This window comes from Ambystoma mexicanum, chromosome 7q, assembly GCF_040938575.1.
Source record: "Ambystoma mexicanum isolate Mex_15411 chromosome 7q, UKY_AmexF1_1, whole genome shotgun sequence".
Classification (NCBI taxonomy): domain Eukaryota; kingdom Metazoa; phylum Chordata; class Amphibia; order Caudata; family Ambystomatidae; genus Ambystoma; species Ambystoma mexicanum.
In genome coordinates, this window is record NC_090941.1 from 564,491,697 (window position 1) to 564,508,555 (window position 16,859).

The window sequence follows — 16,859 nt, forward strand, 5'->3', positions numbered from 1 at the left end:
GAGTGATTTTGACTGTATTGTCTCCAAGGGTTCAAGTACACCATGTCCTAGCTTTATTAAAGATGAGTCTCTCACAGTTTCCTTTCAAGACCCCACCATCTGTTGCTCTTTACCGCCAATCATTTTTCCCACTACTTTCTAGTCTTTCCTTTATACCATTCCCCAGTCCTTTTTTTCTCTTGAGTTGATTGCAGTCTGGATTTGATATGCAGTTGTAAATAGTAATAGCTACTTTTCCCAAAACATGAAATGTTACTGGTTTTCTCTTAGAACTTTAAATCATGTTTTTGTGGGTACCTCCAGGCAGTGCACACTTATTTAGTCGGACATACACGACAAACAAATGAATGAAACTTGCCTACCTGCAGCGATGGGTACACCAAGAAGATTGTATATTAAGGCAAATATAAAATTGATTCGTATTCTTCTTACTGTCTTCTTGGAAAGCTCAATGCTGGCCACCACGTCCATTAGATCATTCTGCAAGGAAAGCATGCAAAGTTACTCCTAGGCTTACCACCTATCTTTCTAGCCTATTATTATGTCAAACACAATATTACAAAATAAAGCACAGGTCGTTAGAGAAACGCCTACTGCTCAGAATAACATACGCGGATGAGGACAACATCTGCTGCTTCGATGGCGACATCAGTGCCTGTCCCAATTGCAATGCCGACATCTGCTCTTGCCAGCGCCGGAGAATCATTCACCCCATCTCCAACCATGGCCACCCTTTTCCCTTCTCTCTGGAGTTCCTCTACTTTTGCAACTTTATGAGAGGGTAGAACTTCTGCAAAGACTTTCTTGATGCCAACCTACAAGAAATAAAAACAGATGGCGCACAAAAACGCTGCTACATTCAGTGATGAATAAATTAATTGTATCGTTGATCAAGCAGGATGATGAAGGGATCAGCATGTAGACATTTTGAATGGGAATACATAAAATACTAGTCAAACAAAGCTTGAGACTGCTTTGAGGGAAGAACTTAGTAGGCAGGTTTATTAAATTATCTGATGAGCCAATGTGAAGGTTAAGAGTGTTGATAGCGTCCAAGTTCCGATTGAAGTTGTTTTGCACTAATACAGAAGAGTTCTGCAAGACGTAATACATACCCTCTCCCAGAGTCTGAAAATACCTGCTGGAGAGGGGAGAGGCATGCTAACCACAAGCTTTATTAGTGTTAAAGATGACAGTGTATTTAGGGAACATACAGCGCTGCTAGGTCCCTGCTCCCGGCTAGCTGCGCCCAACAGACGCTCCAAAAAGACCAGTGTGGCCAATGTGCCGTGCCAAAACGGCGAGTGCCCAAAGGGCCATGCCAAAAGAAGGCACACTGCAGAGCACACATTACAGGCTGCCTTTGTGGCGCCCTCAGGCCTGTCACTTTCCCAGCAACAGTCTTATAACCTGGCTGCTGTTTTATTCAGGCATTCCTAACATTATCACCCTCCTGTTAAAGATAGATTAATAGCTTTTCTGCAAACATTAAGTGTTTCAGCCCCATTCTAGCTGCCTCGCTAAATTCTTTTGACTTCATTTTAATTTCAATACCTCATTGGTGCCTCTGATTATGTTTCCCAGCAGTAAGGCAAGGGGGCCTGGTATCACCAGTATGACCCTGACACAAAAGGTACAATTTGAAAACCTTTATTAAAGATTAGGGGTTTGGAAAAACTCCTTTTCTGCCTTATAACTAGGGTGGGAGTAGTCTCGACCATAAAATAATAAACAAAACACTCCTAGTGAAGTCCATCAAATCAAAATGGCCTATGCTAACAAAACCTAATGCCTGCCCTATCTCTTGTACAAAAGGTGTATTAAGGAAATATATATATAAAGGAAAAATCGATGTTCAAATATAAAGAATAAATGTGGCTGAATCAGCTCTCCTCCCCACGCTGGACACCACGGAGTAAGTGAGTAAGTCGGCCCCTGTACGCAGGATGACACACTCTGGCTTGGGGTTTCAACACAAAACAGCTCCAAAACGTGGGTCGAGGTCCACCTTGTCTTTCACGTTAAAGTGTCTCTTTCCAGACTTCCAAATAACCTTTCAACAAAAAGTTCACGTAGGTACCCCTCTGTCGGGCTCAGACCTTTTACAACCAAGTTCACGTGGGTCCCCCTCTGTCGGGCTTAGACCTTTCACAACAAAGTTCACGTGGGCCCCCCTCTGCCGGGCTAAGGCCTTTCACAATATAGTTCACGTGGGCCCCCCTCTGTCGGGCCCAAACGTTTCAAAACAAAGTTCAACAATAATGGCAAGAGGACTGCCTTCACCAAGATTATTACACTTCGGGTCTCCCTCAGTCAGGCTCAGACCGTTATTGGATGTAATAGACTTTCGAATGTGCGTGGCTTACTTTATAGACCTCAGCATGACCACTTTGATTCAAAGTTCGATATTCAACTTTGTACTCTACCCTTCTCTGAGGGTTAATTTTGCTTACTTCGCTTTTACAGTTCATTCACTTTATCGCTACAAACAATGCGCCTTTCACAGAGACTTTCGAGTGGGCTATTTCCTTTGGCCGGATCACTCCGTTACTCCGTATCGCTGATTTCACAGCTGTCCTTACTTCAAAGTTCATTCACAGGTCTGCCTTTCTTTGCATCTCATCCACACACATGTAGCCTTCACTTGTGATATAATATTGCCACTTCAAAATTTCTCTAACAAACACTGGTCTCTCAGGTCACTTGCCAACTCACCGGCTGTGTGCATTTCTTTCTTGGTTTTATGATTTCCAATACATGAGTCAAGGTTTAGTACCACAGGCTTGGCCTTGCCTCCCTAACTCTGCCGTTCACCTGGGAGGGTCGCTGGCGTCCTTGAAACACAATGCACCCTTCTGATTTGGGATTTGGCCTTCTCCATGCATCTTTCGCGGCCTATTGGAGGCAATGACCTCCCGTAGGGACCTCCTGTGGTTTTCGACCTGCTGCTCCCATCCCTTGGTCCGTCGCTCTGCTCCAGTAGGTTCGCCTTTGCCCCGAAAGTTCTGATCTTACTCGTGTTCCACCTTGCTCAGAGTGTGTCTCTATGTTCTGCTTTTTATCTGTGTGAGGAAAGCTAATTGGTATCAGGTGTAAGCACTTAAGTGTCAAGTGCTTGCCTTTTCCTGACCCGATTAGCGGGACATTTCCAGTACGATGTATAAGAGTTAGTCTTATTACTCTCAATCACCCTCTTCCTCGGCCCAGTGGTTTGTAAAAAGGGGCGGGGGGGGTTGGACATCAGAGAATCCTAAAAAATAGGATGGGTAAGGTGAACAAAAAATAGAAGAATACTGCGTCTCACCATTGGCTGCCTCACCCCCACTTCCCGAAGACCCCTCACCCAGGTGTTCCTCCCTCACTGGTCCACCCCCAGGGTCTGGATCCACAACGATGGCTGTGCCCTGGCCACCTGAGAAAGAGATCGCTGGGACTATTGGGCGAGACACCCTTTGGTTGATCACAGGCCCCAAATATCATGTTATTATTATTATTATGGTATTTATTGAGTGCATACCTAGCTTTGAGAAACAACTGAGTGCTTTACAGAGGCATACAACAATACAGATGCATAACAGAGTGCTTTACAGTGGGATACAACAGTACAGATGCATAACGGAGCGCTTTTTATAGGTAACAACAGAACAGATATACAGCGGGGGTAGGATACAGAGGAGCACAGAGGGGCTGGCGGGGATGAGAGGGGTGGGTGGTGTCTAGTGAGTCAGGTGGCACGAGGGGCGACGTCATGACCTAGGTGTTGAGGAGGAGAGATCCCTTGAAGGGGGGGGGGGGTCTTGAGTTATTTTATGAATTGTAGGAGCGTGGGGGCAAGTCTAATGCTGACAGGAAGGAGGGTCCATAGTCTTGGTGCGTAGGCAGAGAGGGCTTGTTTTCTAGTCCTTTCCTTTTTGCAGCAGCAGATTTCAAGTCTGCATGTGTACTGGCTTCTGGTGATGCGCTGTCCGCTGGAGATGCTGAGTCTTTCCGTGAGGTAGTTTAGTAACTTGAGAGCGACTGACTTATAGATGATGCAGCAAGACTTGAAGGTGATTTGTGCGTGCAGTGGGAGCCAGTGAAGGTCGATAAGGGCTGGGGTGATGTGGTTGTATCTGGGTGGACCCTTGATGAGGCGTGCAGCCGCGTGTAGGGCACTTCTCACGGGTACAAGCGAGGACGATGGGAGGCTTCCGAGAAGTGCATTGCCCCCATCCAGGTGGGATAGGACCAGTGCTTGAACAGTGGATCAAAAGCTGTCCGGAGGAAGGGCTTGACTTTCCACAGGAGGGAGATCTGATACCAGGCTGTCTGAGATTTCTTAGCTGTGTGTGTCTTAAAGGAGAGGTGTTTGTCGATGTTGAACCCGATGGACTTGGCGCAGGAGGTGAGCTCGGATGTGAAGCCCTCAGAGTTCATGGTATATAGCCAGGTCTGTATGTCAGGGTGTTCGGTGCTGTTGGTGAGGAGTGGGAATTCGGTCTTGGAGAGGTTGAGCTTCAAGTTTGCACTGGACATCCAAGACTGGATCAGCAAGTGGCAAGTTTTGAGCCTACGAATGTCCTTGATGGAGTCGGTCTTGAGGTATAGCTGTGTGTCATCGGCATATTGGTGGATGTGGATGTTGTGTGTGGCTAGGAGGGCTACCAGCAGCTCCATGTCAAGATTGAAGATCACTGGGGAGAGGATGGAACCCTGCGGGGCTCCACAGGTTACTGGTAGCATTGGCGATCTAGAGGAGTGCATTTGAACAAACTGCTGGCGGTTGGTGAGGTAGGGCTTGAGCTGGCATAGTACTTGGTGGCTAATGACTATGCTTTGATGTCGGGTGCCTGTAAGTTTCTGGTGGCCTACTGTTGCAAAAGCAGCCGAGAGGTCGACTAGAACCAGGAGGTAGGGGGGCCGTCGTCAAGGATGTTGAGGGCATCGTCAATCACCTGTTTGGTTGCTGTCTCTGTGCTGCATCTGGGTCTGAACCCAGACTGGTACGTTTGGATGAGATTATTGGTGTCGATGTGTTGCTGCAGTTGTGTGGCTACCGCTTTCTCGATGATCTTACTTAGAAAGGGTAAATTCGTGGTGAGGCGATAGTTACCTAGGTTGTCAGGATCCAGAGTGGGTTTCTTTAGAAGAGGGAGGATTTTTCAGGATCCAGAGTGGGTTTCTTTAGAAGAGGGAGGATTTGTCCTGTATTTAGGCTTGATGGGAAGGTGCCTTGGGTTAGGGAGCTGTTGATGATCTCCAGTTAGTGTGAGGAACTCATGGTGACAACAAGTAAGACAGACAAGTGATCACAGTTCAAGGGTGTTTACTGGACAATGAATTCTGTATGCAGGGTGGAAAAACGCCTATTCTAAACCTAAATCTAAGATGGGAGCAAGCGTCGACCATAAAATGAAGAATAAGGCAGTCCGAGTGGCATTGTATCAAAATAAGAAGGGCTTATACTAAGAAACCTATTGCCAACCTCACAACTAGTACAAAAAAGGGGTGTGGGATATTTCTCAAGAAAAGAAAGAAGTGTTCCGAAAAAATATGTCAGGTTGCTGTAGCTTGGGTCTCCCTTTCCCACGTTTTGGCCACAGGGTAAGATGGGAGCTTGGAGTACAGTACAGTCTCGGGCCTCTCCAGCACGAGACAATAGTTCCAATGGCAGCTGACGGGACGGTCGATGGCTAAGTCTCTTCTCACTTGAAAGTCTCTTGCCTTCGAGTGCCTGTCGTGTACAGCTAACAAAAACAAAAGTTCCTTTAACAAATGAAGTTTCCAATATTCGCTTGGTGATGGGTTCACCCCTGGGTCCCCTTCTTCTGGGTGCAGACAGTTCTCAACTTCCTATTCACTTTACTCTCAAGTTTTATGGGATTCACTTCCCTTGCTGTCTCTCGATGCAGGATTCACGTCCCTTGCTTTCCCTCAATGTGGGAATCACTTCCCTTGTTTTCTTTTAACGTGCGATTCACTTCCCTTGCTTTCAAAGTGCTTGTAGATGAAAGTCTTTCGATTGTACGGGGATTTAGCTCAACCCTTTGTATGACCACTTTGACCTACTTCGCTGGCCCTCCTACGGCCTTCTGGTACTTGTAGTTTCTCTCATATGGGCTCGACCAGAGTCTCTTGAATTAGCACCCACGTGGTGCTGGTTTCCCTTTGCAGCTGGTCTCCCCCTTCCAACTTTTTACAGTTCATTCAAACTTCATTAAACTTGGCTCAAACTTACCAAAAACCCTTCAAATTCTGGGTTCAAATGGAATATAATAGACATATAAAATTATTACAAGTGTATACTTTGATTTTTAGAATGTACACCCATTCACGGGTCAGATTCATCTAGATACACAGTTTTATTTGTGTTCTGATACCATTTTTTGAAAAATGCATGGAAGTCTTTTGTATTTAAGACGATTTATCTTATTTTGTTTTTATTACTTGCTCACCAAATTATTATTATTTTGTTGAATATTTATTCTATCTCACTAACAACACTTAGTTAGGTTGTGGACATACATTGCCCACTCTCCCACTGGTCACAGTGACATTTATTATGTGCAATAACACTTTTTTTCAACACTTTTTTTCAACTATTTCAAGCCTTGAGTAACACACAGAAACACTCATACACGATCATTTAGTGCATCTAGGGGACGTCCGTACATATACAGATTCATCTACAGACAAACGAGGCGGACTACCACCTTTTGCCTCCCAGTAGGAAAACATTCTGCGTTCTAGGAGATGCTGCCGTCTGACATACAGTACGATGGGAAAACAAACTTCAATTCCCATGATTCCCTCTACACGATTATTTCGTGTGAGGTTGGTCGCGTCGACGTCATCACGCAACACGCGCGGGTGACGTCACTCGCGACCATGTTTACACTTAAATCCAATCAGAATTGGAGCTCGTGACGTGACGTCATCACGCGCATGCGCGGGTGACGTCACTCGCGACTATAAATATACATACCACTCTTATCCGGCATTCGGGTGCGGATGGAGAATGCCCATACTCTACCTCTTACCAGCAGTCACCTTCTTGTACTGTAAGTATTCTTAAAGGCTACCTTTTCTTAGGCGGCTTGACCTTTTCTTTATAATATAGCCATGCTATTTCTCTTTTTTAGAATACTACAACCAGTTCACACTGATGCCTTTAAAAGACTACTGGGGGTGTCCTACATGACATCGTGAAGTGAGTCTAGGTTTTATTCTACACTTCATAAATCACCATGGGTGCTTGGCATTTGTCACCATTGTAGTTCTTGCATGTCTAAATAGCACAGGAACAGGATCTTGTTACACCATTCCCCACTTTTTTTCTTAATAATTTACCAATCACACTCCGATTCTATTGATGGTATCGTCTACAAACTCAATAGGCTCCCAAGCATTTGGTGAATAAGTTCATCCTTTTTTACAAGACTAAATCTCTTAAACTAATGTTATTGGTTGAAAACATGCGATGATGCCATTTTTTGTACTCCTATCTAACTAATGAAGTACCTTGTTTTGGTTCAAAAGTATAAACATGAATACATAGTATTAGATAATTAATGTATTACTTTTTTCTACAGAAATTGTATTGAATGTTAAGAATACAGAACACATTGCCCCTGATGAAGAGTGAACATTGATACTCGAAACGCGTTGGGCCACATTAAATTGTGATTTATGATTTGTTGTTATAAAATGAATAAACTACTGTTTGTTGGATAAACTACTGTTTGTTGGATAAACAGAAAAGTTGTCAAGAAATAATTGGATGATTTAAGAATAATCTTTGTGAGCTAAACAAAGCAATTAAATTTATTTAAAAACTTTGAAAACTACTAGGTAACTGACTGTACCTATTAAAACTTCTATACAGGCTTTTAGCCTCTTGTTGATAGTGTGCAGGGGACGCGGGTTTCCTTGTATTGGGACATGTCAGGTAAACGGCTCTGGTGTTAGTCCTTTGTCCTTTGTGTTGTGTAAAAGTGCTTGTGTTGGAAAAGGGGGGGGCAGTTGTTTGGAACGTCGTGCGAAAAAGGATGGGGGAAACGGTGTTGAAGGAAGAGGGATACCACATTGCACCCGTCAGTGTCCCACGCCCTGAGGACCCCCTATCCAGGTGATCCTCCCTCACTGGTCCACCCCCAGGAGCTGAATCTAAAGAGATGGCCGTGTCCTGGCCACCTGGGTGATAGATCCCCAGGGACTAGTTAGGGAGACACCTTCAGGTTTCCCACAGTAGGGAAGGAGAGCTTCTGTGGGGAGGGTCTTGAGGATCGATGCTTGGAGAATGTCATATGTATACAATGTGGCTTTGAGGGTGGCCATGGTTTCTACCAGGTCCCTCTGTTGGGTCTGTGGATGCAGAGTTGGTTTCTATGAGCTGGCAAATCTTGCTGATTTTGTCAATGAAGAAGGTGTTGATGGCGGAGAATTTTTCCTTGGAGTGTGGTATGGCAGGGGTGGGAAGCAGCTTGACGCATTGCTTGACCGCTTTGAAGAGGGCTCTGCTTTTGTTGTCGGCTTCTGCTATGGTGTTCTAATTAGGGCTCAAGTCGAGGGTACACGCGGGGGAACGGAGTCCACACACTTTATTCAGAGGGTGGACTCAGTCCCCTTCCCAGCTAAAATGAGAAACATTGAATGTCCGAATTAAAGCCTACCTCAGGAATGAAACCTCAGTCAGCAGATTTGTGGGTCAGAGACTTCACCACTGCACTATGTAACCTGATGAAACATAACAAACAACTAAAGGTGAAATGTCCCATTTTGGTACTGCAAGTCCCAGGGAAAACATTTGTATTGGTTCTTGGAGTTTAAAATATGCACCCCTTTTAAAGTTTTCAAAAAACTATTAGAAGAAAGTATCCTCTTTTGGTTTTGTCTGTGTGTGGATTTTATGAAAGGCAAATCCCATTCGTCCTGTCAATTTGGGTGGTTATACAAAGCCAATTTAATGAAATGTGCATATTTCACCTTGATATGCTAATTTCTGGTGACGTCACATCGCAATGCGTTTGTTGATGAGTCCCCAAACTTACATTTTTAGGACTTGACCCTTGGGTAGGATGCCTTGGCTATGTTGATTAGTTGTCGGCGCATTGCTCCAAGTTCCTTGAGGAGCCCCAGATCAGATGCGGTCCTAGAGCGGCACCAGGTTTTCTCTTGTTTCCTGATGACTCTTTTGCTGAGGTTGAGTTCTTGCGTGTATCAGGGTGCTGAAGGTTTGGGTTTGCAGGTGCATTGTTTAAGAGGCCCGTGTCGGTCGATGGAGGCTGAGGGTGGCATTGAGTGCTTCCAATAGAGAGTCGCAGTTTGGCTAGGGTTTTTCGGTCCATGTAAGGTGTATACTTAAATAGCCCCCACTAGCCAGCCATGGTTGTTTTAAAGGCATTTGTTTTTGGCAGGTGGAAAGAATAAGGGTGCCCGGTTCCGTCTGGCAAAAAAGGTAAAATTCCCCCTTAGTGCTCAATCAGGTGTAAAACCATGGGTACATCCTTAATGCATTGTTTTATGCTTGATTTAGCATACTGGGGACTTGGAAAATTAGATTCAAGCTGTCTTTTGCATAATATGGGTTTCAGGGAATAAAATACAAGCAGAGGCCAATTATTTCAAAATTGGAAGACAAATAGTTGCAAGAGTACTTTGTGAAACTGCAGAGAAAGTGTCAGTTACAAAATGATGGCATCTAATGAACTGCCGACAATAGACTTTCTTCACTAATTAATTAATTAATTAATTTGAGATCTACATTGCTGTTGGTATTTTCATCCAAAAGTGTGTCTGGATTACCTGAGTAGCGATGGCTTTTGCAGTTTTCCGGTTGTCCCCGGTTATTAGCACCACGTCCACTCCCATAGCCTGAAGCGTGTGCACTGCCAGGGCCGCCTCTTGCTTAACCGTGTCAGCGATGGCAATCATTCCGCACAGTGCACCTGACAAGGAAGAAAGACTGCAGTTAGCAAAGCATGTGTAACCTGGTCCGATTATAACTTTCCTTGCCCTTTTTATCACGGACCATTCTGTAACCTGGTCCCTCATGTTATTTATTGTACTGTATTATCCCTTGCTGTCTTTTCGTCTGTGCAACTTTCTGTAATCTATGTTGCTCTTTAAGGTTAAAGCGCCCAGTTACCCCAGGGTTCAGCTGCGATATACAAATAAACAAACTAAACTAAACGAAACAAAACAAAACAAAACATGAAAGACAGACCTTTCACCAGCTTCCTAATATCTTTAAAAGATTTTTCCAAAACATCACAACTGTTATGCAGTTTTGGCTACCTGCTTGTATGTTTTTAGAAGCATCGTCTGGCCTTATATAGGTCTCCCCTTTCATGGACCAATGTTGTGCTGCCCCGGATTGGTTATGCTTTGGTTTCTGTTATGCTGAGCCAGCAAATAGGCTCTGTGTCTCCATTTTCTCATTTGCCCAGATGATTCCTTTCTGGGGCTTCTTAAACATTGGGGGCAATCTTTGGTCTAGGTAGATGTCCCACCTTCCGTACTCCACTACTCTATGATTGATTGTGGCTCCTCTGCAGCTTTGCTGGCTCCTGCCGAGGTGGCATGTGAGCCTGGTGAGTGCAAACGGGGATCGCTGCTGACATACGGGAACACGTAGAGCAGTTTTACATGTGTCACAAAGGGGGAGGAACCAAACACTGGTATATTGCAATACAGCCCTCTAAACACAAATGTATTGACACACAGTAAGCGGTTACACATCATGGCAAATAATGAAAGAGAAGCCTTAAGGCCAACAGGATAGGAACATGCAACAGTACAAAGGATCCGTCCTCCCCATAGTCTCTCGGCCAAGCTTCCCTTTTCAGACAGCCTTCACGCCCCTTCATCCTGACAGAAAAGACTTCAAAGACCCAGACTTCAAACTGTGTACCACATGGAGCATACATATTGAAGAGGTTCAGGAAAAGAACCCTTATGGTAGATAGTCCTGAACTGTGGAATATGCTACCTTCAGGTCAGATGCTCCAACAGAATCATCTGAAATTTAGGAAAGCAGTTAAAACACAGTTTTTCAAAAGGGCCTATTCAAACTGAATTTAAGCTGGTTCTGCAGAACCTCTGCTTCCTTGCCTGCACTTATATTGATCTAAAATGTATTCTGAGGTCTGACTGGGCCAGAGTCCTGGGCTCTCGCCCTACCTTTTGGAGCTTGAGGACAGGTTGTGAGAACTTCTACAAGACCAAGCGTTTCTTTACACAATAGCAGAAGGGAGCATTCTATTATCAAAGCAGTGTCTGGAAGGATTAAACAAATGCATGTCTTCCCTGCTTTAAAAGAAGCTATGGTCCAGAGCTCAAAGGTCTAGGGAATAGGCTCGAAAGCAGGGTTGCCAAGGACCATCAGAGCCATTCACAGTCCTAGGGAATTTTACAGTTCTGGCACCCTATTTTCATCATGGTAGGGTCTGGTCCTCTGAAACTCTAGTTACAGTCCACTTCCTGTTATTGTCATGCCGCATCATGGGATGGTAGATCACCTCCGGTGGTCTTTAAGGGGCCCGGAATTGGAAGGTTCATAGCTCCTCCACATGCCCAAGGGCTGTCCTGATCATGGCTGTCCTGCCTGGAGAACAGGTTAAATGGGCAGTTGTGTGGTCGTCCCTCCTACCCTAGGAGTTGTCCTTGCCTTGGCACACCTCAATGGAACATTTTGGGGGCAGACACCCCCACACCCCACACCCGTTTTGGTCTGGATAGGAAGGTCTGCTGACTGCCAAACTATTTTCACTCTCGGTATCAATGATAAATGGAATAAATCACCCCAGACTCATTTCAGCAACTTCCTAGTATACTCTGACTTGTCCCTATCAGCTGCTGTCCCCAGGTACTCAATGGTCCCTCTGCCATAGCCTGAATTCTCCCCCTGAGTACTGTATCACTGGGGTCCTCTTCCTCCTGGTGACTCTCTGGGTCATTAGGCTGTGGGCCTTACCAGGCTTTTTGGCCCATAATCCACAAGGCATGAAACCTCTGCCCCTGTGACCTGGCTTTTCTCCAGCCCTGGCTCCACTGGTGGCACCACCTGCCCGGGGCACCCTCTCCAATGCACTGTTTTCATTTTGGCTGCACCAATTCTGGTCCTCTACTTCGGTTTTCCTGATCCCTCATGTCTCTTTCCTTCTCTTGCTCGTGCTGTCCCTCATCCAACCTTCAACTATTCATTTGCCACATTCAACTCCAACCTCACACTCTCTATCGAGGGGAGACAGGTGAGAGGCAGTTAGGATCGAGTGGGGTCAGGAGGTAGGAGGAGAGTGGAGACAGGAGAAGTGATAGGAATGATAAGATCAGAACAGAAATGAGATGGAGGTTAGGGTGGAGTAATGCAAAGCAGAGTAATATCAGGAGGGAGACAGAGAGTGGGGGCAGAAGTGAGAGGAGCAATACGACCAGTAGAGGGAACATGGGTAGAGATTGTGATGAATCTGGACAATTCGTCCCTTCTCCCCAGGTGGGAGCCACCCCTTTAAGGCTAGGGAGGTGAGCCCGCTAAGCAATATCATCTCTAGGGGCCTGCGCAAGTGGGACTTCCCTGGGTGTGACTCTCCTCTTGGGGACAAGGACTCCTATTCCGATAAGGAACTCCCACTTTCTGCCTATATGTTGGAAAGACTTTGCTTTTTCCGGTTATAACTGTAACCAACAAAGACTCTTCTTTCTCTCTATTGGCTTCAGGTAATGCTGAACATCGTTCAAATGCCATAATCAAAGACGACGGACACAATTCATTTTTTTCCCTGATGACGTGCATAAAAGCAGAGCAGACTGCAAAGGGAGGAGAGTCCTAGCTATGCAGAGGCAAGCCTCTTTAGAGACTACGTTTTGGAGGGGCAGAGCTACACCAAGCCACTGAGCCAGCAGTGGTTTGGGAGAAGCAAGACACGCTAGCTGGGGGCTGAGAGGTGGGTGTTCTGACCAAGCAAGAGGCTCCGGTCAGGAGAGGAATGGGGACGGAAAAAAAGCTGTCTACCCTGGTGGAGCGACCACTGGGGAACAGTGGGGGCCTGGTGCCTGGCTACTGATGCCGAGAACAGGGATGGAAAGGAGCCTGGGTTCCAGAGCTGCACACAGCAAGTGCCTTTGCTGATGGGACAAGTACCAATGGGGAAGAGATAATTCCCAAAGTGGTGATGCCAGTGAGGGCTATGAACCTTGGTTTCCAAGGTTGTAGAAGCCGCCAGCAGTACGAGAGGCTGAGAAAAGGGAATGGGCACCCAACCCAGGTAAAACAGAGCGAAAGAGATACGAACACTGTATATCAAGGCTGGAGAAGCCGTCAACAGTACGAGAGCCTAAGAGAACCGAATGGGCATGCATGCTATGTAAAAATGAGTGAAAGGGATAGACGTGCTTTATGCCAAGGCTGTGAAATCTGACACTGAGATGAGGAGATGATAAAGTCGGACGGGCATGCGTCCTACATGGATAGATTGAAAGGAGCATGAATGCACTGTAACAAGGCTAGAAAAGTCAAGTAGGTAACAGGAACCTGTAATACTCAAGAAGGCAGAAGCCCTACATATATTAATTGGACTGAGATCCAATAACCCTATAAAAGAGCCTCCAGACTTTGGGGGGACCCATGCCACAAAGGTGGGATAGAGAGAGTGTGTGTTTAAACTAATCCTGAAGGAATTTGACCACTGGTAAAAAATCAGAGAAAGGGGGAAGAGAAAACAATATAGAGGATATTTGTATTTTTAACCAACAAACTCTATCTTTGAGACTAAGAATAAGTCATCAACGAGTTGGGTCAGGCAGGACCCCATTCCGAGGCCATTGTGCAAGCCCCCCTTTTTACTTTTAGTTAGATTTTCTAAAGTGGTAACGCCAGCTTGTTAACTAGGATTTCGACGAGCACCCTTAGAATTTGTTTTAGAAGGTAGGGAACTTCCATCATAGCGATAGAGTCAGACAGGCATTTTTCTTTTAATTTAAATAAACCTCATTGGTCCATGACCCATTGTAGTCTGAGTCCTTCTTCTGGCTCACCACAAGAGGCAGAGCAAGAGGAGGAGTGAGAGGCAGATAAGTGGGGTTCCAGGAGAGATTGTAGATAGGGAGTGAAAGACTAATCGAATAACCCAGTTTAGGTCACCTAGGAAGTCCCCGAGGGAGATAGATAAGGCTACAGCTTTTAGACCTCCCAACATCAGGGGCAGTCAAGGTACAGTAGGGGTAGCATTGATATAATGAAACAATCTTATAGACAGCCTTCTTTTAGTAGGGAACCTGGGCCAGGAGCCCCCTTTAAAGTTGAGGGAGAGCGTACAGGAACCACCCCGAGACTTGGAGCCCCAATTGCCTCTTTTTGTATAGATTTTTATAATATAAATTGGAAACTTACAACATTGTCATATGGCTTATCGAGAACATCATTATACAGTGCTGTCATGCTGGCACCATGGTTGTGTTTCCTCTACCTTTGGGTTGAATGGATTCTTAGTTTTCTGTTTCTCGTGCTGTCTACTAGCCTCACAATCATCTCTCCGTTGGTCTACCTCATGAAGAGCATAAGCAGAGGAATGTGAAAGGAGTTGTGAGCCACTCACCCACTGTGCACTTTGTCTTCCAGAGTGAGCAGACTCTCGAGCATCGTACTCGCTTTCCTTTCATTTTGAATCAACTTATATCTGTTGCTGCAGCACCTAAATTCCCTCTGTTTTCTCTGGACACACCCCTACCAAGGAACATCTGCACTAGAGATTGGGGAGGGGAGAGAGAATCTGAGATGTTTTTGATGTACCACGTACTGGTGTTACATTACAAAGCTGGTGATGTTCTTCATGGGCCACCCCCAGTACCTCCTGTTGCTCCTATTTCTGTGCCTGAAAGTGACTTTGTCAAAGAGTACAACATTTTCGGACCGGGTTTGTAGAAAGTCCCATTTAGAGGAACATTATCTCAGCCCTTGACATACCCCATTGTCTTCAGGTAGAAACATGACTAGACTTTAAGTCCATGTGTTTAATACACAAGCCTATTTGTGATTACATTTTGTAGTTTTTCTGCCAAAGGTTCTATGCCCCCATACCATCTTGCTGACATATGTCTTCTCATTAACAATTTTTTCCAATCCATTTTTATTTTTAGCCGAATGGGATGTTGGTGCCATTTCAGTAGGATTTACTGCTTTCTGGAATATACACTCTATTAATCTTGGTTTAACAAAATGATTTTCCACATCTACAAACCTAACCATTCCCTTTTTGATCTTTCTTGTAGGTGCTTGCCATGATCGCTCTGCTTTCTCACAACTCACTCAAGAGTCATGGCATAAGCTAAGGCTTCATAAATAAACCAGAGCACTGCTTTAGCTTTTTCCCCACCAGCAGAAGCACTTGCACTCTGAACAACATCTTCACTACATCATAAAACAAAGTTTGGGCAATGCCTTAGGTATTAGCATTGTATGAACCTTGCTTACTATTTATGTCAAGCAACCTCATTATAAACTGTCCATTGCAAGGGTGGACAGTCAATCATAAGTGGACCGCATATAGATTTACATTAGAATCTTAACACATAAGTTATTGGAAACAACCTAATTAAACATTCTATTTAGACTAGAGAGAACTTGGACAGAAAGACAACATTGTGGACATAAATGCATCAAAAACAAAGAACGTCGTGTTTTCCTAAGCAAAGGTTTATTACATATGCAGACCATATTGCCTTCATTTATTTGATTGACAGATGTATTTTGTTACAAACCTTAGTGTCGCCCTTTGGCCACTTCTTAGCGCTTGTCACCCAATGAGAGTTGGGATTTGTGAAGGCAACATGAAGTAAACACAGGAAACAGGTTCATGTTGTGCTCTCAAAAGGTTTATTAACTTAAAAGGCAGGATGGGGTAAGACCTAACTTATCCTATACTAAGGTGGAAATTCCCTACCTAAAGAAAACTAAGGATAGTCTGTGTCAGGGAATTCAAATCAAATGTCTGTCTGTATCCAAAACCTATAGGTGTCCTCAAAACTCACTGTATACAATGTGTATGGATGTCAGCATTAAAATGAATAGTGTTCAAAATAAAGTTCCGACCTTCTTCCAACTGTTGGCTTGCAATCGGTTTCTCCTTCCCCAAGTTCTAAACAGTTCACAAGGTATCGGGGTTCCCTTCCCCAAGAGATCAAAATGTCCAGCTTTTCAAAAACAACACAATTCCTTGAGACACATCCCAGCTCTTTTGGTATGAGTACTTTTCAATAGTTCAAATAAACAGTTCTGTTTCTTGACTTCAAAATCACGCAAGACGTTATAGCAAAACCTAAGCTTCTTTATGCATTGGCTTTTCCGTACAGGGGCCCTCGGTCTAGGCGCAGTTGTCAGACCACAAGGTCCACCTATTACAGGTCACGCAACCAATACGCCTTCTTGACTGCTTTCCATTAACAATGCTCCATGGCTTCCATTTGACAGTGATGCTTGGTTCATTCACCAGTGTCACACTCTTCTGACACTGTACCATGGCTTGGTTGGCCACTGTGCACTTTGTTACACTTTCCTATATTCTTCTGGCTCTTGCCAATGCAGGTTTCCTCCTACCATACAGTTCCTTGAACTCTTTTGGCTTTGGCCAATGCTTGGTTTCTCATATAATACAGTTTGTGGTATCTGCTTCATTCACCACCTTTCTTTCACTCCACTCATGAGTGCTCAAAACTTGCTTTTACTCTGTTTGGCATTCAAATGCCCTTATAATGACATTCAGTTTGTTCAGTACTTAAAAGTACTTGTTTTGGCATTCAAAAGTATTCACAATGACTTTCAGTTTGTTCAGTATTCAAAAGTACTTGTCTTGGCATTCAAAAGAACTTACAATGACTTTCAGTTT

General features: G+C 44.7%; 1 protein-coding gene across 2 annotated transcripts in view; it reads right to left on the bottom strand.

Annotated features, from left to right (window-relative positions):
- The window catches only part of ATP7B (ATPase copper transporting beta), a 1,159,214-nt gene that overhangs the window by 71,249 nt on the left and 1,071,106 nt on the right, over positions 1–16,859 (bottom strand). For both annotated transcript variants that reach the window (XM_069640108.1, XM_069640109.1), the window contains exons 17-19: positions 9,784–9,926; positions 612–815; positions 363–480 (exon numbers count right to left, since the gene is read on the bottom strand). In XM_069640108.1, coding sequence (XP_069496209.1) covers positions 363–480; positions 612–815; positions 9,784–9,926 — 465 coding nt within the window. The remainder of the gene's footprint in view (positions 1–362; positions 481–611; positions 816–9,783; positions 9,927–16,859) is intronic.